Consider the following 18,602-nt stretch of genomic DNA (forward strand, 5'->3'; position numbering starts at 1 on the left):
GAAGCAGTCATCTTAAAGAACTCACGTCTTCCACCAGCTCCTCGTTCTGTTCGCCGACAACGAACTTCATGCGCTGCACCTGCAAGGAAAGTGCGGCAGGAACCGATAGATTCGTAGTATATCCTCCCGCAAAAGGCACGCTGGCCTGGAGACATCGCGTAACGGAGGGGCTGTGCTGGGCCGCATCTACTAACGTAAAGGCAGTGGCGTGTCTTATGGGATGTGCCACGATCACTCTGATCTATGGCACGCGGCGCAAGCAAGGCGCTGACCCCGACTTGCATTAAAGAAATGGCAAAATTATGCGTGAAAACGGAATTTTTTCGGCACGCCAGCAGTTCATGCTGCTCAAGGACCGTTGAAGAAAGGTACAATTTATTTTTTGCAAAGATGGGCACGTGAAACGGTATAACATGACAATCGTACGTTTTTTGTGAGGAGGAAAATTTTGCCTTGCCAACATCACTGGGCGTTGGAGGGCTATAAAGACAATAGAAGTGTTGAGGACAAGAATGGAAGACTATATAAATTGTAGTACTCGTGCAAGCACAACATAGTGGCGTCAATAGACGGTGGAAGTTGGCAGTATTCCCAGACAGACATCTGCTCCGTACGAATTATGCCTCAAAGTCATCAGCTGTACTTTTCTATGCCAGCCAAAGGCTACGTTAGTGTACGCACGCTTGCGCACATCTCATCTCGAAAAATGCGTTCTCCCGCACGAAGCCGAAAGGTTTGGTCTGGTTTGGTTTATGGGGTTTAACGTCCCAAAGAAACTCAGCCGAAAGACTAAGAGAATGCTGCGATGCCAGGGAACGCAGCTGCAGTGGACACGTAAAGTCCTGCACGTTCGGGGATGTTCGAGTTAAAAGAAAAAAAAAAGTTGCCACTCACTCCCTCATCTATGCCACCGCCGGAGGTATTAACACAAACACCAAAGGTATCGCTCTGGACCTTCGCACTTTGCAGGCTTAAGTACATCCCAGTGTAGTCTTGTCGCACTCTTGAGAACAAGGCTTTGACCTGCCCACGCGTCGACACATACCTCTTAGGAGCAACGGTTCGCTTTTTCATTGCTGCTGCTACCTACGGGAACAACGTATTTAAGTCATGAGAGCTTTTCTTGTGTTTTCTCACATGTTTACATCCCGTGCAGTTGAATTTATAGGTGTAAAGAGAACAAGTACAAGAGCGAATAAAGTATAATATGTAATAAATAAAAGGCAGAAGTAAAAAGAAAATAGCATCATTCATATTTGTAGCGCATGCTGTGCTGAAGCTTACGCTTTGTGGCTATGTTTGTTATGTCAGGAGCAGATATGTGCGCTGACATCATTTAAGCATCACACACGCACAGACACACTGCGGGGGGCACCTTGGATATGGCGTGCTGCCTGGTCGAGAGAGTCATCCACTCGTTGTAGTCCAGGTTGTGGGCCATCGTGGCCTTCAGTTCCTCGCACATGCGCTCCACTTGTTTCTGAGAAAAGAAGAAAAGAGCGAACAGGAGAACATCGTTGAGGAGGGATTGTAACATTACAAGCATTTCTGGCTACCGTAAAAATTTCTGGCGACCTGCAGACTGGGTGTTTTCTCGCCGAAGCAACGTCCCGTTTGGCCTGATGCATGGCCAATCCCTAATCAGTGCAAGTGGGACCTAGTAACACCAACTTTTTTTACTTGGAACGCAGAGGGGTAGCATGTAGCTATTGCTTCCGATTATTAGAGGGTTGGCGAAAAGTTTAATTTTGGTCCCTTAGTTGACCCCATTCCCAACCCCTCGGAGGAGCAGTGGGAGGCTATTCTGCTCAGCGATGATCCGGACCGTCAGCACTGGCTGGTGGGGAGGGCCAGCGCAGCAGCAGCAGCCAGTGGACTACCGGACTAGGCGGCCCACCCACATGTTCTAAGAATATTGAACAAATAAAGATGTTTTAATCAATCAATGGTCCCGCCGTGTCAGATTTTCCCGCGTGTTTAGGTACACTAAGGAGTTTCGGCTATGATACAGGTGACGTCACCATTTATGCCAAAGTAAAAGTAACATATAAGCGACTGCTGCTAAAAAAAGCTGTGTGTTCTGGGAAGAAAGAGCGGCGCTCACCGCTGTTTCGCTTTTCACACGCGCGTTCGGGATTGGTTTGCGTGCGTGTGTGTGGGGACGGACGGACGGACGGACGGACGGAAGGAAGGAAGGAAGGAAGGAAGGAAGGAAGGAAGGAAGGAAGGAAGGAAGGAAGGAAGGAAGGAAGGAAGGAAGGAAGGAAGGAAGGAAGGAAGGAAGGAAGGAAGGAAGGAAGGAAGGAAGGAAGGAAGGAAGGAAGGAAGGAAGGAAGGAAGGAAGGAAGGAAGGAAGGAAGGAAGGAAGGAAGGAAGGAAGGAAGGAAGGAAGGAAGGAAGGAAGGAAGGAAGGAAGGAAGGAAGGAAGGAAGGAAGGAAGGAAGGAAGGAAGGAAGGAAGGAAGGAAGGAAGGAAGGAAGGAAGGAAGGAGCGTCCCCTTTGAAACGGGGTGGTGTCAGTTGCCACCATGCTCGGATTTCTTTTCTTTGTTTAACTGTGCTGTAAGTTCTTATTAAAAGTCACCATTTTCATTAAATACGTTTTCCCGCACTTCTGACCTTATGTCACCTCTCTGCTCTTCAACCACCAATCCCCCAATCGCTTTTTGCTAACTTCCACTGTAGATTTATTTACATGACCATTGTTATCTTTAAACCCTAGGGCCTCAGGAAGAGTGACTGTGCCTGCATCGACATCCGGATGGACACCGTCACATTTGAGCGTGTCGTGTTCAATTGTTTCCACAGATCTACCAAACACTGCACGTGTGTCATCATCTTCGTTTATTTTTTTTGTAGCTGCGCGTTCTAAGACACCCTCATCTAGATTCAAAGCGTAGGGCACTGCCTCTTGAGTTATCATAGAAAATTTCTTTCCTGATCTGCCTTTTCCAGTATCGATATAGTTCTACACTGTTTCTTTTCCATTCAATTTATCCAATTTTTAACTTCCGCGTTTTTAGCCTGTCGTTTAATGCTCTTTCTTTCTACGTCCTCATGACCTGCATACTTACTGGTTAGTTTTCTAGTTCTTTTCCGCCCCTGTGAGTCAACGCTCTCTCTGTATAAGTATTTAAATTATTCGCGCAACCATGTGCGCCACCTGTGGGCTCCCAGGGGTACCAACCTGGGCGCTGCGCAGCGACGTGGACTCGTTTCTCAGCAGCCACCCGACAGCGTGGGGCAGCGTGGCGAGCAGGTCGTGCAGGCAGTGCTCGGCCCGAGGCGCGTTCGAGGCGAGCCCGATGCGGCGCAGGAACTCCTGCCGGATGTCCAGGAACAGCTGACTCGTGTACGGACCCAGCTCTAGGATGACGCGCCACGTCATGTAGTTGATCAGGTGCCGCCTGCGTCGCGGGCATTATGAAGAAGCCTTCAAGAACAACGGCGACAGCCACGGATTCTGAACGTTAGACTCACATTAGGAGCACTATACACCATCGATATTTCGTCTCACTGGCTGCCGATATGACCACTGCGCGAGGATAGGCCAATGACAAATTGACAATTGCAGCGCTTGCAATTTACAGTTAACCTGACAGTCAGTGGACACTAGACAACCCGACACGAGATCTTGAGTCCTAGGCAGTAGCTCTCCCCCCCCCCCCTCCCTCCCCTTTATTTTATTTTGTACCTAATGTCACACTAGTATAATAAAGTGTTCTTTAAATCCGGCACACGATTGCATTCATACTATTATCTACTTGCATTTGTATCTACAGCCTTTGTCAAAAGTTTGGAGCCTAGGGGGTTTGCTTCTGAGTCACACTGTGTGGTTCGTAATGCATCTCCAGCGCTCCAAATTTCCTGAAGGTAAGATGATTTCTGGTCATGCCTTCTCCAATGGGTAGGGCTGCCACGAATGCTTCAGGAGTCCCACTACAAGGCTTAGAAGCAAACCCCCTGGGCTCTAAACTTTTGACAAAGACTGTACTTCGCCTGTGGTAGCGATAACGGTCCTGTGCTTTAGAGCTAACCTCTCGGTGCCTACATTCCGTTTTGTGCAGCCTATTTGAACCTCGATAGTCATGTGTTGAAGTTAGCATCAGCCTTGGAGCATAATGAGCAGATATTCGCTGTTCTCACCGGATGACGGGCTGGTGGAACAGGTGCGACAAGTACTGCAGGTACTCTTTGCTCCAAAGCACCACCTCCGGGGCGGCCCGGTGCCCGCCGGTCACACGTTCTGTCACCTTGGCGATGATCTCAGTGAATGGAGTCTGCGAATTAAAATGTCGCAAGGGCTTTGGTGGATTGGGCATACCCGCAAATTAAGCACTGTTGGACACATCTTGTTTTCAAGTGCCAGCCACTCAGCGTCTCATATCCAACAGTTCTGAACAAAAGCACTTCGGAACGGGAAAGAGTTTATGGATGCAATTTTGTCGTATATTGTAAGATCTCATTATATCAATCAATATAACCGCAGATCTCCCGTCGACAGGCTTGCATTTGATTTGCTATTAACGTTTTTGCAGTCGTCAAACGTGTTCCCTATTGATTTTCTATGGCAGTCTCAACTGCTCAGCGCGAGTGATAGAAACACTACACAAGAATGATTTTCCTACATATCAGAAGATTAGACCATTATCTTCAATATCCCCATTATCAGTACATTAGTTTTTCAATATGCGGAATTTTTGTCCAAGTATGTTGGACAATATATTAGTGGCGACAAAATGAACGTGCGTATGGAGTGCCGCCTGTACTACATGTCGCAATAAAACTGCACGCGTGAGTAAAAATTCTTTGCCGTTCCTTTCTTCCTCGTTCTCATTCTGTCATCTCTATCTTCCTACGGGCAAAAACAAAAATTGTTACATTAAGAACAAGCTGAACTGAATGTTGCCTTTATTATACTCATCACTAAAGGGTTAACACGTGCAATTTACGAATATACATCTCTTATGGTTTCCAGTAAACTAGCGCAGATAACCGGTTTGTAGTATTGTTTATGTAGGCCACCTCAACCAAATTAGTCAGGCTCTTGTAGTCTCCTACAAACACTTCTGTGAAAGGAAAAATAAAGCGGGGAAGTTACAAGCTTCAACAGGAGGTGTTTTGTTTTTTTCCCGTTCGGACCAATTTTCCCACAGTATTAGATACCTTTAGCATATCACGTGCGACTACCGCCACCTCTTACCACATACCGAGCCCGTCCACTGCGTACGCACTGATTGGTCCCTACGCGACAGGCGGGCACGCTGCTGACGAGAGCGTTGCGCCATCTAGCGCCCTCAAGGCGATCTCCGCATGGGCAGTGGTGGGGCGCGGTACGCGGTTAGCGGTATCGGTAGCCGTACGCGCTATGCTTAGGCATGCAGGAATAAAGAAAAAACTCAGGAGGGAGCGCCCGACGATAGCCTGGAAGCCTCGTGATAAAAATTAAAAAGGAGAAAGTCGGTCCCCCCGTGATCACGCCACGTGATAGCGTGCAGTGATATCTTGCCTAGCTGGGCGCGTGCATGCGCAGACCAGCGCGGCAAACTCATTGTAAATCAACCTCCTTGGTGTAGACTCCCGCGCCACGGGCCCCGCGTAGTCGCAGACATGCGCACTAAAACATACCGACAGCAAAACATTAGGGACTGAGTGGGAAAGCGGAAAACGGGGAGGGAGCGGCTTCACGAGCACTTGGCTTGCAAAGGCTGATCGCTTGGCGTCGCGCTCCCTCAGCTTTTTTTCCTCCATGGCTGTAAGTATCGATTGAAATGAAAACTTCTGCCTTACTTTGACACGACACACATTTCCTTACGTTGCATCGCGAATCAGAGCTGTGTAGACCGTGTAGACTAATGTGGGCTGGAGTGCAGGAGCATTAGGACATATACTTGCCATGACTGTCTCGTTCAAGGCCGCGTGTTCAGTGACGACTCCGCTCCACAGAAAGGACTTCTCGCTGTAGACCGCCTCGACAGTCTGCAAGCAACCAGCCGAGTCGTTTGTGCACCGGTCCCCGGTAAACCAAGTTTGCGTTTGGCCGGCTTTTCGCTGATAATTTTGTACTTTCCTTTAATGCCTGATAATTTTGTACTTTCACGACAGAGAATGGTAGAGCAGCAGACACGTTAGAGTGGAGCGTTTGTAACAGAGGACTCCCTCAAGCTGGCATGTGTAGCTGTCCTGCAGTAAATACTTTGTAAAACTGCAACTGGGCCTCGATGCCTCGCTGCAAACGCTACCACATTCGCAGATTCCATTCTTGTGCAACAGGACGTTAGTGCCCCAGAAACCCTCTGGAGTCCTGAAACCAGGACGCTAGTGCCCCAAGATACCCTGCGCAAGAACTGAAGATTGGGCTAGTTGGTGTAGATTCATAATGATGGTTCAACAGCGCAAACAGCGCAAGAGATGTAAGTTCAGCGCTGGTATGTGTCTTGCCTCCTTCTTGGTCTGCGTGTTTTTGCGCTGTTGAACCATCATTATGAATACCCCGTGCAGTCACTGAAATGACGTCGACGTACCATGGCCAGGTTCTCCTCGAACTCTACGATCTCCCTGGCAACGGTGGAGAGGCGCACGTCGGTGCGGAAGAAGCGCGCCACGAGCACGATGAAGTCGTGGTAGTGGTCCAGCACCGACGCCTTGGCCGAGTACTCGAAGCGCAGCAGGCCCTCGGGCAGACCGAACCGGGGGCTGTCGATCTGCGATGCCCCGCAGTAACCCTCGCTGTATTTCAGTGCACGTTTTCTTTCATGACAACTTTGAAGCGTATAGATACTGCTTGCCTAATGCCTTTCAAAAATGCTCCAGAATTTGCTCGGGCTCTCGAGCAGATTAGTGACTGTTGGCACTTGGTTCATTAATTTACGGGGAACTCCTAATTCGTCTACTTCTCATTCGCTAATGAAAAGCTGTAATGCATTCACGTGTCATGACCAGAGGTGTCGCTAGGGGGCGTGCGGACCGCATCGGGTGCAGCTGTGAGATGCGGTGCAAATGCAGCGTGCAGAAGAGCGGTGTTTGCGGTGACCATGCCAGCGCCGCTGACGAGAGCCTTCGTGTTTGAAAATGTACGTGGCGGCGGTAATGCGCTGGGTTCTCATCCTCCCGCCATTTGCAATCAGAACGTTCCTAAATACATCCGTACGAGCTATTGCTACGCTTTGGATGCAGGCGTTTTTAGATGCTCACGCAAGTTTCCATTTCATTGCCAATTCATTTTCTTATAAAGTTTTCTGTGTTAATCTAGACAGAATTAGGTTCGCTAACAAAAATTTTGTCGTGTTTGTTTCTCATTTAGTGCTCTTTTTTTTAGATCACAGTCGCTTGCTTTTGGTGTTCCACTGTCTTGCTTTTGTGATCCACTGTCACCACTGCAACGGCGGCCAACGCCGAAAAGGGTAGTGCGGGCATGCAAAATGGCGTACCAATATCACGGCACTTAGTCAACGTCTCGATGGGGTGAAAGCGGCTGTGAGTAACAGCTCCGTATTTCTCTTGTGCCATTCGGCTAGATGAACCCCTTGTCTCGACAGCGTTTACATATGCTTCTCTGCTCGGAACGAGTTGAGTCAACCTATTCCTGCCGGCAATCGGGTCGACTCCGCCAGACCTGACGGAGCACGACAAGCTAGCGTTTACATATACCCGAAAGGCAAATTTCAGGCCGACTTGTCCACTCGAACCAACCGGCGAAATAACATCCCCCCCAACGCCGGATAGTGTTGGGCAACATGGCGGCGTTCTGTGAAGCAGGGGCCGCTTGCCTCACCATCACCAATTCGCCATCGACGCTTCACTGTGTGTCTCGCTCTCGCTGCAAATTGTCCTTTCATGCGATGCGAGCTGTATGCATGTCTTACATGCATGCAAATAGTAAAATTACACTCAGAATGATTCTAGAAATTGAATGATATCACTTTAATTGCTGTTTCGTCCATTAGTTTTGTAAATAAATAGGGTATGTATTTCTACCAATGACTTCATAAAGACTTAAAATTCCGTACGCATCCTTATCTCTGGCTACAATCCGTGGCTATTGCGATAAGCCCTGAAAGATTACAAGGGCAAAGCCGCGTGAAATGACGTTAAATGTTAGCGATGCAGTCGCCCTCTAGTACAACGTCTCGACCCACCGGGAGGTCACCATCGCCCTTTGTCTTTTTGTGTCTTCCTTAGACGAAATACATGTGTACATCGAGTGTACATTTGTACACTATCGGCATGGAAAGAAACGCGAACACCTCGGCGCTTACTCGCTCCACTGTTCTAATTTCTTTTCATCGCGCTTTTACCTGGTGGTAAGAAAAAGACGTTAGAGTCGCCCTAGAATGCATCATGGACTACTCTAGCGTCTTTTTTCTACCACTGAAATAAACGCGCGATGAAAAGAAATGCGAACAGCGGAGCGCTGAGGCTCCGTTTTGTTCGCGTTTCTTTCCATCGCCCCTGTAGGTTCCAACGAGCAACACTAGTATAGTGTGCATTGCAGAGGGCATACGGCGCTTACGTTGAGCACGAAGTGTGACCGGTTCCTCAGGCTCCTCTGCACGCGCAGCGAGACGAACACGTCGAGGCGCAGGCGCAGCAGGAGCCTCAGCAGGATGCGCGGGGCGTTGTACTCCTCGCCGTACACGTCCAGCAGGGGCCAGTAGCGCACCGACAGGTTGCTCAGCACGTCGCGCAGGGGCTCCAGACCCACGGAGTTGCGGAGAGCTGCGCATTAGATGAACGTATAGGGCGTATGTAGGACTACGTCTGCTCCGAATTCCGGCTCGGACCTTCATGGGCAGCCTATTTGCCGGGAGGAGGCAGCGCTGTCTTAACCACGAACGACGAAACGGACTTACTTAGGCAAACAAAAAATTTGAGGGGACACTTAACCTCCGTCTAAATAGCGCGAAATCGTATTGGGTTAATTCCCTCATATGTACAAGGCCATTCTCTGCTTTACGTTCATAGATCCCTACTAGTCCTCATACTCCTGGAGCAGTGGTGCAGCGGTTAAGCGATGCGCCACTGCCCTGCGATGGCAGGTGTGGCCCAGGTTGCTCTTCCCGAGCGGCCAATCCTTAATTTAGCTGCCACCTGCCACGGTGGGCAGTTTGCTCACTATCCGAAGGGCAGGTTTTGAAGGCGCCGCAAGGTCACGTATCCTACGAGGCCCACGTGCCTCCTATGCCGTTCTCTGGGCGCCGCCTGTCAGAGTCATGATTTTGAACTCATAACGCCGACATTGTCGACATCGGATTTTCTGGAGAACGGGGCCTTTAACACTGTAGCATTAAAAATGCAGCTGTGAAAAACTGCGAGTATACCTGTGAGATATCAAGGATGATTTTTTTTCTAGAGTAGGGGAGGGGGAAGGGGGTGGAAATAGAAGAAGCTGTAACTGTGTCACTTTCGGAGGACACCTCTACCGCGCCGTCATCGTACCAGTTGGTAGAAGGTTGCAAGACCTTGGCATCAGTGAGAAGAGCGCTTTTTTCGGCACAGCATCGTCTGTGGTGAAGTACATCAGAATACTACTAAGGCGTGGTAACTAGCAAGCTGGTTAATTAATACTGAATAGTTAACTTTTTGACTATTACTATTAGGTCCCTTAATTACTGATAGTCGTGTAGCCCATCGTAAGTAACATCCATATTAGTTTTTAGAATTTCGAAAACGCTCTTACGTTCGGCGCTGTGGCCCTACAATTTTTGCCTACATCACGCCGAAATACATGCGCTTTAGCGAAGCTTACAAGCAAAGCAACCTCTCGAGTGCACGTAACTCGTCGAAAAAGCCAAAATTTGTTTAGCCACAGCGCCTAGGGCAAGCGCGTTTTCGAAATTCTAGAAATTGATATGGATATTAATTACGGTTGCCTACACACCTCAAAATATTTAAGAGCCTAACAGCAATTGTTAGAAACTTAACTATTCAGTATTAGCCAACCATCCTGATACTTTGTTCATTTTAGCTGTACTTAACCGCTGACAATGCTGTGCTGTGAACCCTTAAAAAGCGCCCTTCTAACTAAAAAAAGCCTAATTTTTTAAATTGTGTAAAGCCTTAGGTGAAACACCCTGCGTATAGGTTACGCTGTGAATTCTCCTTGCAGGAGAAGTTCTTCTTTTTTTTTTGGAGGGTGGAATAGTGCGTCAGACATTCGTATGCATGGATCGCCAATAGGAATTCACCTACGAATAGTGAAAATTTCTAATTAAATGTTTTCTCACATCAATTCCAGGTTTTTACAGTCGAACGGAGACTATGAGGTACGAGATAACTTGAGGTCAAGTGACAGGCATGCGAAGAACAGCGATATAATTAAGAAACGTAAAAGTCTGGGCAAGCCGATGACACATACTTTGCGAAGACTGGCGCAACAGAATTTGACAAAGACGAGAAGAGGACACGCACACAAGCGCCTTGTGCGTGCCCTCTTTTCTTCCGGTTTGGAGGGCATTGAAATGATGAAATACACGATTATAACAGAATGAATAAAACGACGAAGCAGAGATTTTAACGCAAACATTGCATGCTTCACTTGACCTCACGTGACTTTAACTTGACTTCACTTGACCTCACGTCTCCGGCCACCGCTGGACTGTCGAAGCCTGGACCAAAACAACCCGAGGAAGGGTGATTGCTTAGGCAAGTGGGTAATTCACATGAGGTTTCGTATCGCGAAAAGCAGGGAGAAGAAAAATCAATGTTATATCTCCTACCAGTCGTTGCCGACTACTAAGTGGAAACTGATGTTTACTAATGCATTGCGCATCTTTCCAACCAGCTTTTAGTGTCTTACTCCTTGCCCACATAAGTGCCCACAGGGACAGCGGCTGTTTGACTCACTCCAGTTAGTGCACGACTCGTAGAACTGAACCACCGTCTCCTGCACGGGTGCCAGCCTGGAGCCTTCGTTGCGCTCCTTCAACAGGTTGTTCACGGTGCCTGAAGAAAAAGCAAAGGCGGGAACATTAAGGCACGTAATTTATTTGACGCTGCGGCGACCACTGTTTTATGATGTTGCATGTCATATTCCTCGCGCACGTGGACATCTGCTGCTTACCGGTCATCTTTGTGGCCTGTGTTATTCCACCGAAATCGGACTAGCGGAAGTCACTAGTTTTCATTTTTCATTTTTCTTTTTTATTTTTTTACAAATAGTGCTGGGAAGGCAACCCGCGGAGCAGTGTTCCACGAAAGCTTCCACTTCACGCCGGCCAGACGAGCGGAAGGTTCTTCTTTCTCGTCCTTTAAAACTCTACCGGCCATATAGCAACGCTGAGGTACGGTGCTATTGCACTCGTGACCATACTAACATGACACCCTAACCCCTGCTCTCCAACAGGAGGTTGAACGAGCGGTCTCCGCATTGCAGCCTTCCATCGTTTTCCTCCGCTGGGTCCCTGGGCATTCAGGGATTGACGGCAATGAGCTGGCCCATCAGCTCGCCCGCGACACACTTTTCCGGGCACCGTTGATCCCCTGGCCCAAGCCCTCGGAGGACGGTGGGAGACTCACCCTTCGCCGCACCATAAAAGAGGTCTACCTCCAGCTCCGCCTCGACGAACGCCTTTACCCCCCCCCCCCCCCCCTTACATCACTCACGGGGCCAGAGGCTCGCCTTCTTCGGCACATCCAAATGAATGCAGTCATCCCCCGTCTCGCCTCTTTCTCTGTCGCTATCGATCGGACCCTTCCTGCCTAACTGCCCCTGTATCTATGCGGACCTGGCCCATTGCCTCTTCTATTGCCCGGCTGCTCAGCAGTCGGGTTCCTACCCCCCATCTTCTTTATCCATCACCACCTGGCTCGACTGGCTTGGCGCTGAAGGGGAGGAAGAACAGCGACTTCTGGTCGCCCAGGCGGTCGACATGCTCGGCCTGTAAATTATGGCCGAATAATGGTCTTCTACTACTACTACTACTACTACTACTACTACTACTACTACTACTACTACTACTACTACTACTACTACTACTACTACTACTACTACTAACATGAAGGCACATAGTAAAAAAGTAAAACAAAATTAGCAGCTTATGGCGTGGCCATCAACTTACGTTCTGTTGAACGCACATCGGTGGTCTAAGGCTGATTAGAAAGGTGTTCCAAGGTTGAATGAAATTGTCAGCGATGTGGTCTATACTTCATGCCAACCATTGTGAAGGATTTAGTGTACTGCTACAGGTGAAACCGCTTCCGGCCACGCGCAAGCATCCAATGGCCAGTGGTTTGGCCGAACGGTTCAATTGCACCCTGAAACGCATGATACGTTTGATGTGTCAAGAGCCACAATACATGCTGCGGCCGTCACTTCGGACAATTGTAACTGTTTGTTGTACGAAAGACACGTGTTGGGAGCAATGAGCTTTCTGAAATATCTGCGGGCCAACAGAAACCAAATCCACATACCACTACTCAATGAAGCTGGGACAGCGCCTGGAGAACACCTAGGCTCTTACCAGAGAGGAGCAAAAGAGGGGCAAGCAGCTACAAAAGTCATACTGGGACAGTCAGGAATGGAGAGCTGGCTGTACTGGAAAAGGTTCTCGGTGTTTTCTTGGCCGACTGAAATAAACTGATTCTGTCATGTATAAGACCATTTCACATATTGGAGAGAAGAAAATTGGGGATGGCACTTAAGACTACTTAGGTGTTGTGAAGGCTAAAGGAATGATTTTTTATCCACCCACAATTCACTGTAATCCACCTTTAATGCACCATAATTCTCTAATCAAAATTAATCCATTGTAATCCACTATTAATGCCTCGTAATCCGTCATAATCTGCCCAAAATTAATCATAATCCACCGTAATTCATCTTAATCCACCCTAGTGCAACTTATTAATCATGTCAACCATTCTTAATCCAACATAACCTGAACAAATCCTGCGTAAACTCTTCTTAATCTACCGCAATCCGCCAGAAGCACCGGCAGTCTACAAAATCTACCAAAATCCAACGTTATCCAATCTGCTGCAGCTTAATGCCATGCAATTCACTCCTAAACAATCACAATCCACAGTAACCCAACTTAATCTGCCCTACTGAGACTTAATTCAACCTAGTCTGTTCTTAATCTACCACAATCCATCGTAATGAAACTTAATACGATATACTGGAACTTTTTCTAATGTAAACCACTTAATCCATCACAATTCAACTTAATCCACCCACTTCAGCTTAATTCAATGTGATCCACTCTTAATCCATCACAATACACTTTAATCCAGCTTAATTCTACAGAATCTGCTCTTAATAAACCACCATTCCCCAGAACTCACCGCTATCTAACTGAATCCTACGTAATCCACTCTTAATCTACCGCAGTCCGCCAGGATGATCCGTCCTTAATTCACCACAAACAACCGTAATTCAACTGAATCCTACGTAATCCACTCGGACCGTCTGGCATGGAGAACGCCCTCTTTTTTTGTACAATCTCCTACCCATACAGACGCCGGCGGCTTTTCTCGCAATGGGGCTAGTCTTCAAACAACGCCAGGCCACAGGGTGACGGTTTCTCAGATCAGAATGTTGAAGAAATACAAGGAACAAGTTATTGGCGTGCCATGGTTACCGGTAGCCTCCATGGTCACTGAGTACAATAATGCGATGTGCTATGTGCGTGTGCGTCCGCCGACGCAAAATCTCGCGTATTAGCTCTGCGCGGCTTTGTCGACCCGCAGTGACGCAAAGGTTTGGTCTGCCGCCTCGCAAGCCGTCGACTGCCCCCACCACCGGCTCGGCAGTCACATCGCGCACCCCTGGGGACCAGTACATCAGTCTGCGATGCTCCGAGACCTAGGCGACGCACCGCACTGGACTTAGACTCGGACTTGACAGAACGTTAGAGTAGGCAGAAAAAACGCCGCGTCCTTGTCTTGAGACGCTCAGCCTCGTGAGCTTGTAAACAACCATGTACTGTTATTTTGTGTTTAGCTTTGCCGTGTCTCGCTTCAACCGCAATACCACATTCCTCTCCCTGTTCGTGGGTTTTTGTTTTGTAACGCGTGTCTGCTGTTTCCCATTGTCTTTGATCTTGTGTTTTCGGTTGCAAAGTGTTTTTGCGAATGTTCACGATGATCTCTGCTTTTGACTAGCGCAACGAACAACAGCAATGTCCATCAAAGCCTGAGTCGCTCTGGGACGTTAAACCACATATACCAACCGAAGCATCCAACATCCGTAGTTAGACAGGGATTCTAATCTTCCTTGTTATTTCTAGAGCAAGTTGAAGAAGAGGGCTCCATTCGTACAGCTTTAATCCACTCCCACAGCCGCCAGTCTGAGTCGGACAGCAGGTCGTGTTCGTAAAAGAGCGCCTTTTTGACACGCTGGCTCATGATTGAATGTTTCGTTTGAAAAAGGCACCACTTAGACGTGAAGAACCATGTTGTGGTGTCATTTGCTTCTTAACGCCTGTGTTGCACGGTAGTTTTTATGCAGCCCATGCAACCTTATAGGCTAAACCAGCGTTGAAAAGTTTGTTACTTTCATCTAACATCATCATCTTCGCTAGAGAGAAAAAGAACGACAACGAAATTGCGAGGATAGGGACCTTAATGTTTTGCTAAGTAAAGAGTCAGCATGCCTTGATCGCATCCTAGACCGTGTGTTGTTCTCTACTGGTTGTGTCTCAAAACAACACTGCTGTAAACAAACTTTCAAGTGCCTGCATTCTCGGAAGTGCAGCCAGAATTTTGCTGTTTACGTGAAAGTTATGCGCAGAAAGACAGTGTTATGAATATCCGTAAAGTAGTACTTTAGTCTACTCTAGTTCGTCCGATGCTACCGGAAACATGATTTTGGAGCGAAAACTGACAATCATAGAGGGAAACAGACGGATGAGGCGGTGATATGTTTAGTGCAGACAAAAATACCTCATCTCTCTGTCCATGCCATCGTGTCGTGCCTGCCTTACATTTCAAGGAATTTCGATAACTTTTTTGTAATCAGGACAGTATGTCACCTTCCAGCATACGTCTGAAAAAGCAAACGGTCCACGTCACGGTGGATAGGGAGGCGAATTATAAAAGTAGTCTATAGACAGTCTAGAGACTTCCTATTGACTCTATTGACTTCCTACAGATATTGCGTTTCGTCTATTCATAGTCCATGGACTGTGATAGGCAAAAGTCTACTAAAAGTGTATGGCCATAAATCTATAGATTGCGTATAGACTGTCTATGGCATTTGTATTGCCTATAGACTGTTCTCTAGGATTTGTCTATAGAGAGTCAATAGACTTTATAACAGAAGTCTATAGACTCTCTATAGACTGTCTAAAACTTTTGTACGAAAATTAAGAGCGCTCACCCTCTAGCTCGGCGATGGCGTTCCTCCTGAGCAGCGTCCACACGTTGCTGGTGTTTTCGGTGAGGCCCGCGGCGACAGTGCGAGGCCATCGGTGGCACGCGTACTCGTAGAAGTGGCCGCATGGCTCGGCCGAACGGTTCAGCGTCGATTCGAGCAGGCGCGCTGCCGGCGAGACAGGCAATGGCATGGTGTGCCGGCAGGAAAGGGAGACGGGAAATGTCAGTACATGTCAGGGAGACAGGAGTGAGATACTAGGGTATGCTGGGTACAGAGGAAGGGCTGGAAAGTCTGAGCATGCCAGCGAGAAAGGGACACAGGGTAATGGCAGGGCATGACGTGAAGGCCGAGAATTTCTGAGCATGTCGGCGGGGCAGAGAGACAGGAAATGTCAGTGCATGCCAGCGAAGCAGGCGTACAGGAAATGTCAGGGTACGCCACGGAAGCAGATAATGCCAGCCTATATAGCGAAAAAGTAAGTAGGTGAATGTATGCTAGGGAGAAAGGGAGGCAGGCAGTACGTGCCAAGGCAGGAAGCATGGGCACTCATTTATACAACCTATAGCCAGCAATTCTGGACGAAAGCATTTTTAGCGGGAAACCTTTGATGAACTCAATTTTTTTTCACATCAGGAAAGAGTTCACTATAGCAATCAATGTATCCGCAGATCACACGACGGCAGTATTGAACTTTTTTTTCTATTAACATTTTTGCTATCGTCTGAAACGTTCCCCATTGGTCTTCTATGGGAGTCATGGCGTTCGATGCAATCGTTGGAAACACTTTAAAAGAAAGATTTTGCTACATATCTGAAGAAGGGATCATTTCCTTCAATATTTCCGTAAAAGTATCTTACAATTTTCCAATTTTCAAAACTTTTGTCCGAAATTGTTGGACATGTTATTGCTACCGGCAGCGACGTACAGCTAGCGGAAACTGTCCCCTAGCAACGTCGCGCCTGACTAGTGTCGCGCCTAACTGCAACTGCATTCCGTTAACTCTCGAGGCATGTTCTAGTGAAGTCGAGGCTATACTACCGACGATGCAGAATGATCAGACAGAGAAGACGAACTGGCGTCGCTATGCTTGGTATTGCTTGCAGACATGGTCTCCTACTCCACCGAGCTTCCTTTCTCGGTGTTAATAAACAAGAGGCACAATGAAGGGCGCCTAGCCGTTACGCGAGGACAGAAGCTTGCAAGCTGCGCCTGTTGCTTTGCAGGCATATTAGCAGCATGGTGAATGAGTGATGCGCGTTTTATTGCTCCTGCAAAAAGCTACGCGAATCAGGTATACAGGGTGTTTCGCCTAAGATTGTCAGCAATTTTTAAACACAGCCTTTGAGTTAGAAGAGCACTTTTTTGGGCATAGTATTATCTGCGGTGTAGTGCATCAGCTAAGATGCACTATAGCACCAGGTGAGACGCGTTACAGCATCAGCTAAGACGGGCTAACTAGCAGGCTGGTTAACTAACATTGATAGTAAACGTTATAATTAATATTGTTAAGCTGATTATCTATTGACAGGCGTGTGGCCTGCAGTAAATAATATCCATATCTATTTTTGGAATTCCGAAAGTGCGAATACCCTCGCTGCATTGGCTCAACAAACTTTGGCAATTTCTCGCGCCATTCGAAAATCGCGAGCCTGTGGAGAGCGAACAGCGACGTCCAACGAATCGCGTCGCTCCGTATCGCACACACCATGAGTCTCGCCACCAGAGCGGTGCGCGTCGCTTCTGAAGAGAGAGTTTGTACAGGAAGAAGTTGCAGGTGTTCGGAAGCAGTACTACGATGCTCCGGGAATCGATAATCTCGACATGCTATGAATGCGTGTGTGATATACAATTCATATCAGGCTAAAAACTATTAATTACTCTCTCCATCGTGCTTTTAGGGTCAATAAAAATGCTGCATATCAAATCCGCCATTGCCCATTTTTTTTTTAAATGCAATACCATCTTCCGAGTGAAATCCCAGCACTTTAAGCAAGTGTTTACAATTAGTCTACACTCTCCTCCTCTGAAAGAGTGCATAGTAGAACCATTAGAAGGGGCCCTGCCCGCTCCTCCACCTCTGTCTCCCTCAAAGTAGAGCAAAAGGGAAGCACTGCACGAACACTATAGCGGGTGCCATAGGCGTGGGTGAGAGCGTCGTCTCAAAAGTCCAATCAAAAGTTCTGGGCAAAAGGAAGACTGAGGAGGTCGCGCTGGCGCTGTGTTGCTTAATTATCAAACGAACAGTGTTTTTCTAGCTGATTGCACTACGTGGTGAACTTCTGATATTGTGGGCACCCGGCGACCCACCGGCAACTGCGCCACCTTGCGTTCAAGGCTGCGCGTTCTTGTCTAACATCACGTGACATTTTTAGGTAACATGCATTCATGCAGTGCTAGTGAAAACCAACTGAATTTGGGCTCGGCCCTAATCATTCATTGTCGCCCAGTACGCAAAATATGCAGATGTCCATGCAGTTCAAGCCATGCTTGTACCGAACTATGGCCGATAGCGGTAAAATGGAGCAGGTGACGCAGGTGTTAGGGCGTCTCACTGACAGTTGTCCCCATTGGAAACAAAGCAACGTTGAATTGAATAATATTTCTTTTTTTATTACTATAACTACGAGAAATATCAATGCAGTCAGTGGGTTTGGAACGAAGTGCCGGGCCTGCAAAGCCGCGTACCGTGCTCGACGCAGACCTCCTTGGTGCAGACGTCGAACTCCATGCCGAAGACGTGGCGTCGGCCGGGCAGGTTGTAGGTCTGCGCGAAGTAGGCCAGGTACGTGGCGCTGATCATCAGCAGGAAGAGACCGAAGCACAGGCCCGTCAGGAGGAGCTGCTCCAGCGGGCTACGGTCATCCCACAGCGAGTCGCTGAAGTCCATGCTGCGCGCAATAGCCTTAATAAATCGTCTGCCTTAGGCCCAGGCTACGGTGAGAGGAGCTTCCAAAGCGAGGCCAGCGGAGGGCTCTTGCTTGCAGAGTGCGTACTCGATGGGCTAATGACAGATTGGAGGAATATGGCAATGCAGAATAACGAGTTTGACACCAACCGAGCATCACGTGCCAAACCACGGCAAGACACTTTGCTTCGCAGAAGACAGGCATTGGGGATGTATCGCACCCAACAGCACGGGTTCGTTGCAAGTCTGTCATAGCGCAAAGTCGAATACCATGACCGCTAGTGTCAGTGTACGCACCCGCAAAAACAAACAACGGATGTAGATCCCAAGTTGAATACCACACTGAATTTCAACTGCCTGCTGGGAGTCATTTCTGAACATA

At 48.1% G+C, this 18,602-nt stretch overlaps 1 protein-coding gene across 1 annotated transcript in view; it reads right to left on the reverse strand.

The window, feature by feature from the left end:
• The window catches only part of LOC149362858 (endothelin-converting enzyme-like 1), a 33,300-nt gene extending 15,098 nt beyond the window's left edge, over nucleotides 1–18,202 (reverse strand). Inside the window, exons 1-9 of the mRNA XM_089569831.1 lie at nucleotides 18,001–18,202; nucleotides 10,845–10,943; nucleotides 8,512–8,717; nucleotides 6,524–6,703; nucleotides 5,895–5,978; nucleotides 4,146–4,279; nucleotides 3,187–3,406; nucleotides 1,376–1,480; nucleotides 26–79 (exon numbers count right to left, since the gene is read on the reverse strand). Of these exons, the coding sequence (XP_089425957.1) occupies nucleotides 26–79; nucleotides 1,376–1,480; nucleotides 3,187–3,406; nucleotides 4,146–4,279; nucleotides 5,895–5,978; nucleotides 6,524–6,703; nucleotides 8,512–8,717; nucleotides 10,845–10,943; nucleotides 18,001–18,202 (1,284 nt within the window). The remainder of the gene's footprint in view (nucleotides 1–25; nucleotides 80–1,375; nucleotides 1,481–3,186; nucleotides 3,407–4,145; nucleotides 4,280–5,894; nucleotides 5,979–6,523; nucleotides 6,704–8,511; nucleotides 8,718–10,844; nucleotides 10,944–18,000) is intronic.
• Nucleotides 18,203–18,602: the final 400 nt, after the last annotated feature.

Source organism: Amblyomma mixtum, chromosome 2, assembly GCF_055824585.1.
Source record: "Amblyomma mixtum isolate Tamu chromosome 2, ASM5582458v1, whole genome shotgun sequence".
In the NCBI taxonomy this organism is placed as follows: Eukaryota; Metazoa; Arthropoda; class Arachnida; order Ixodida; family Ixodidae; genus Amblyomma; species Amblyomma mixtum.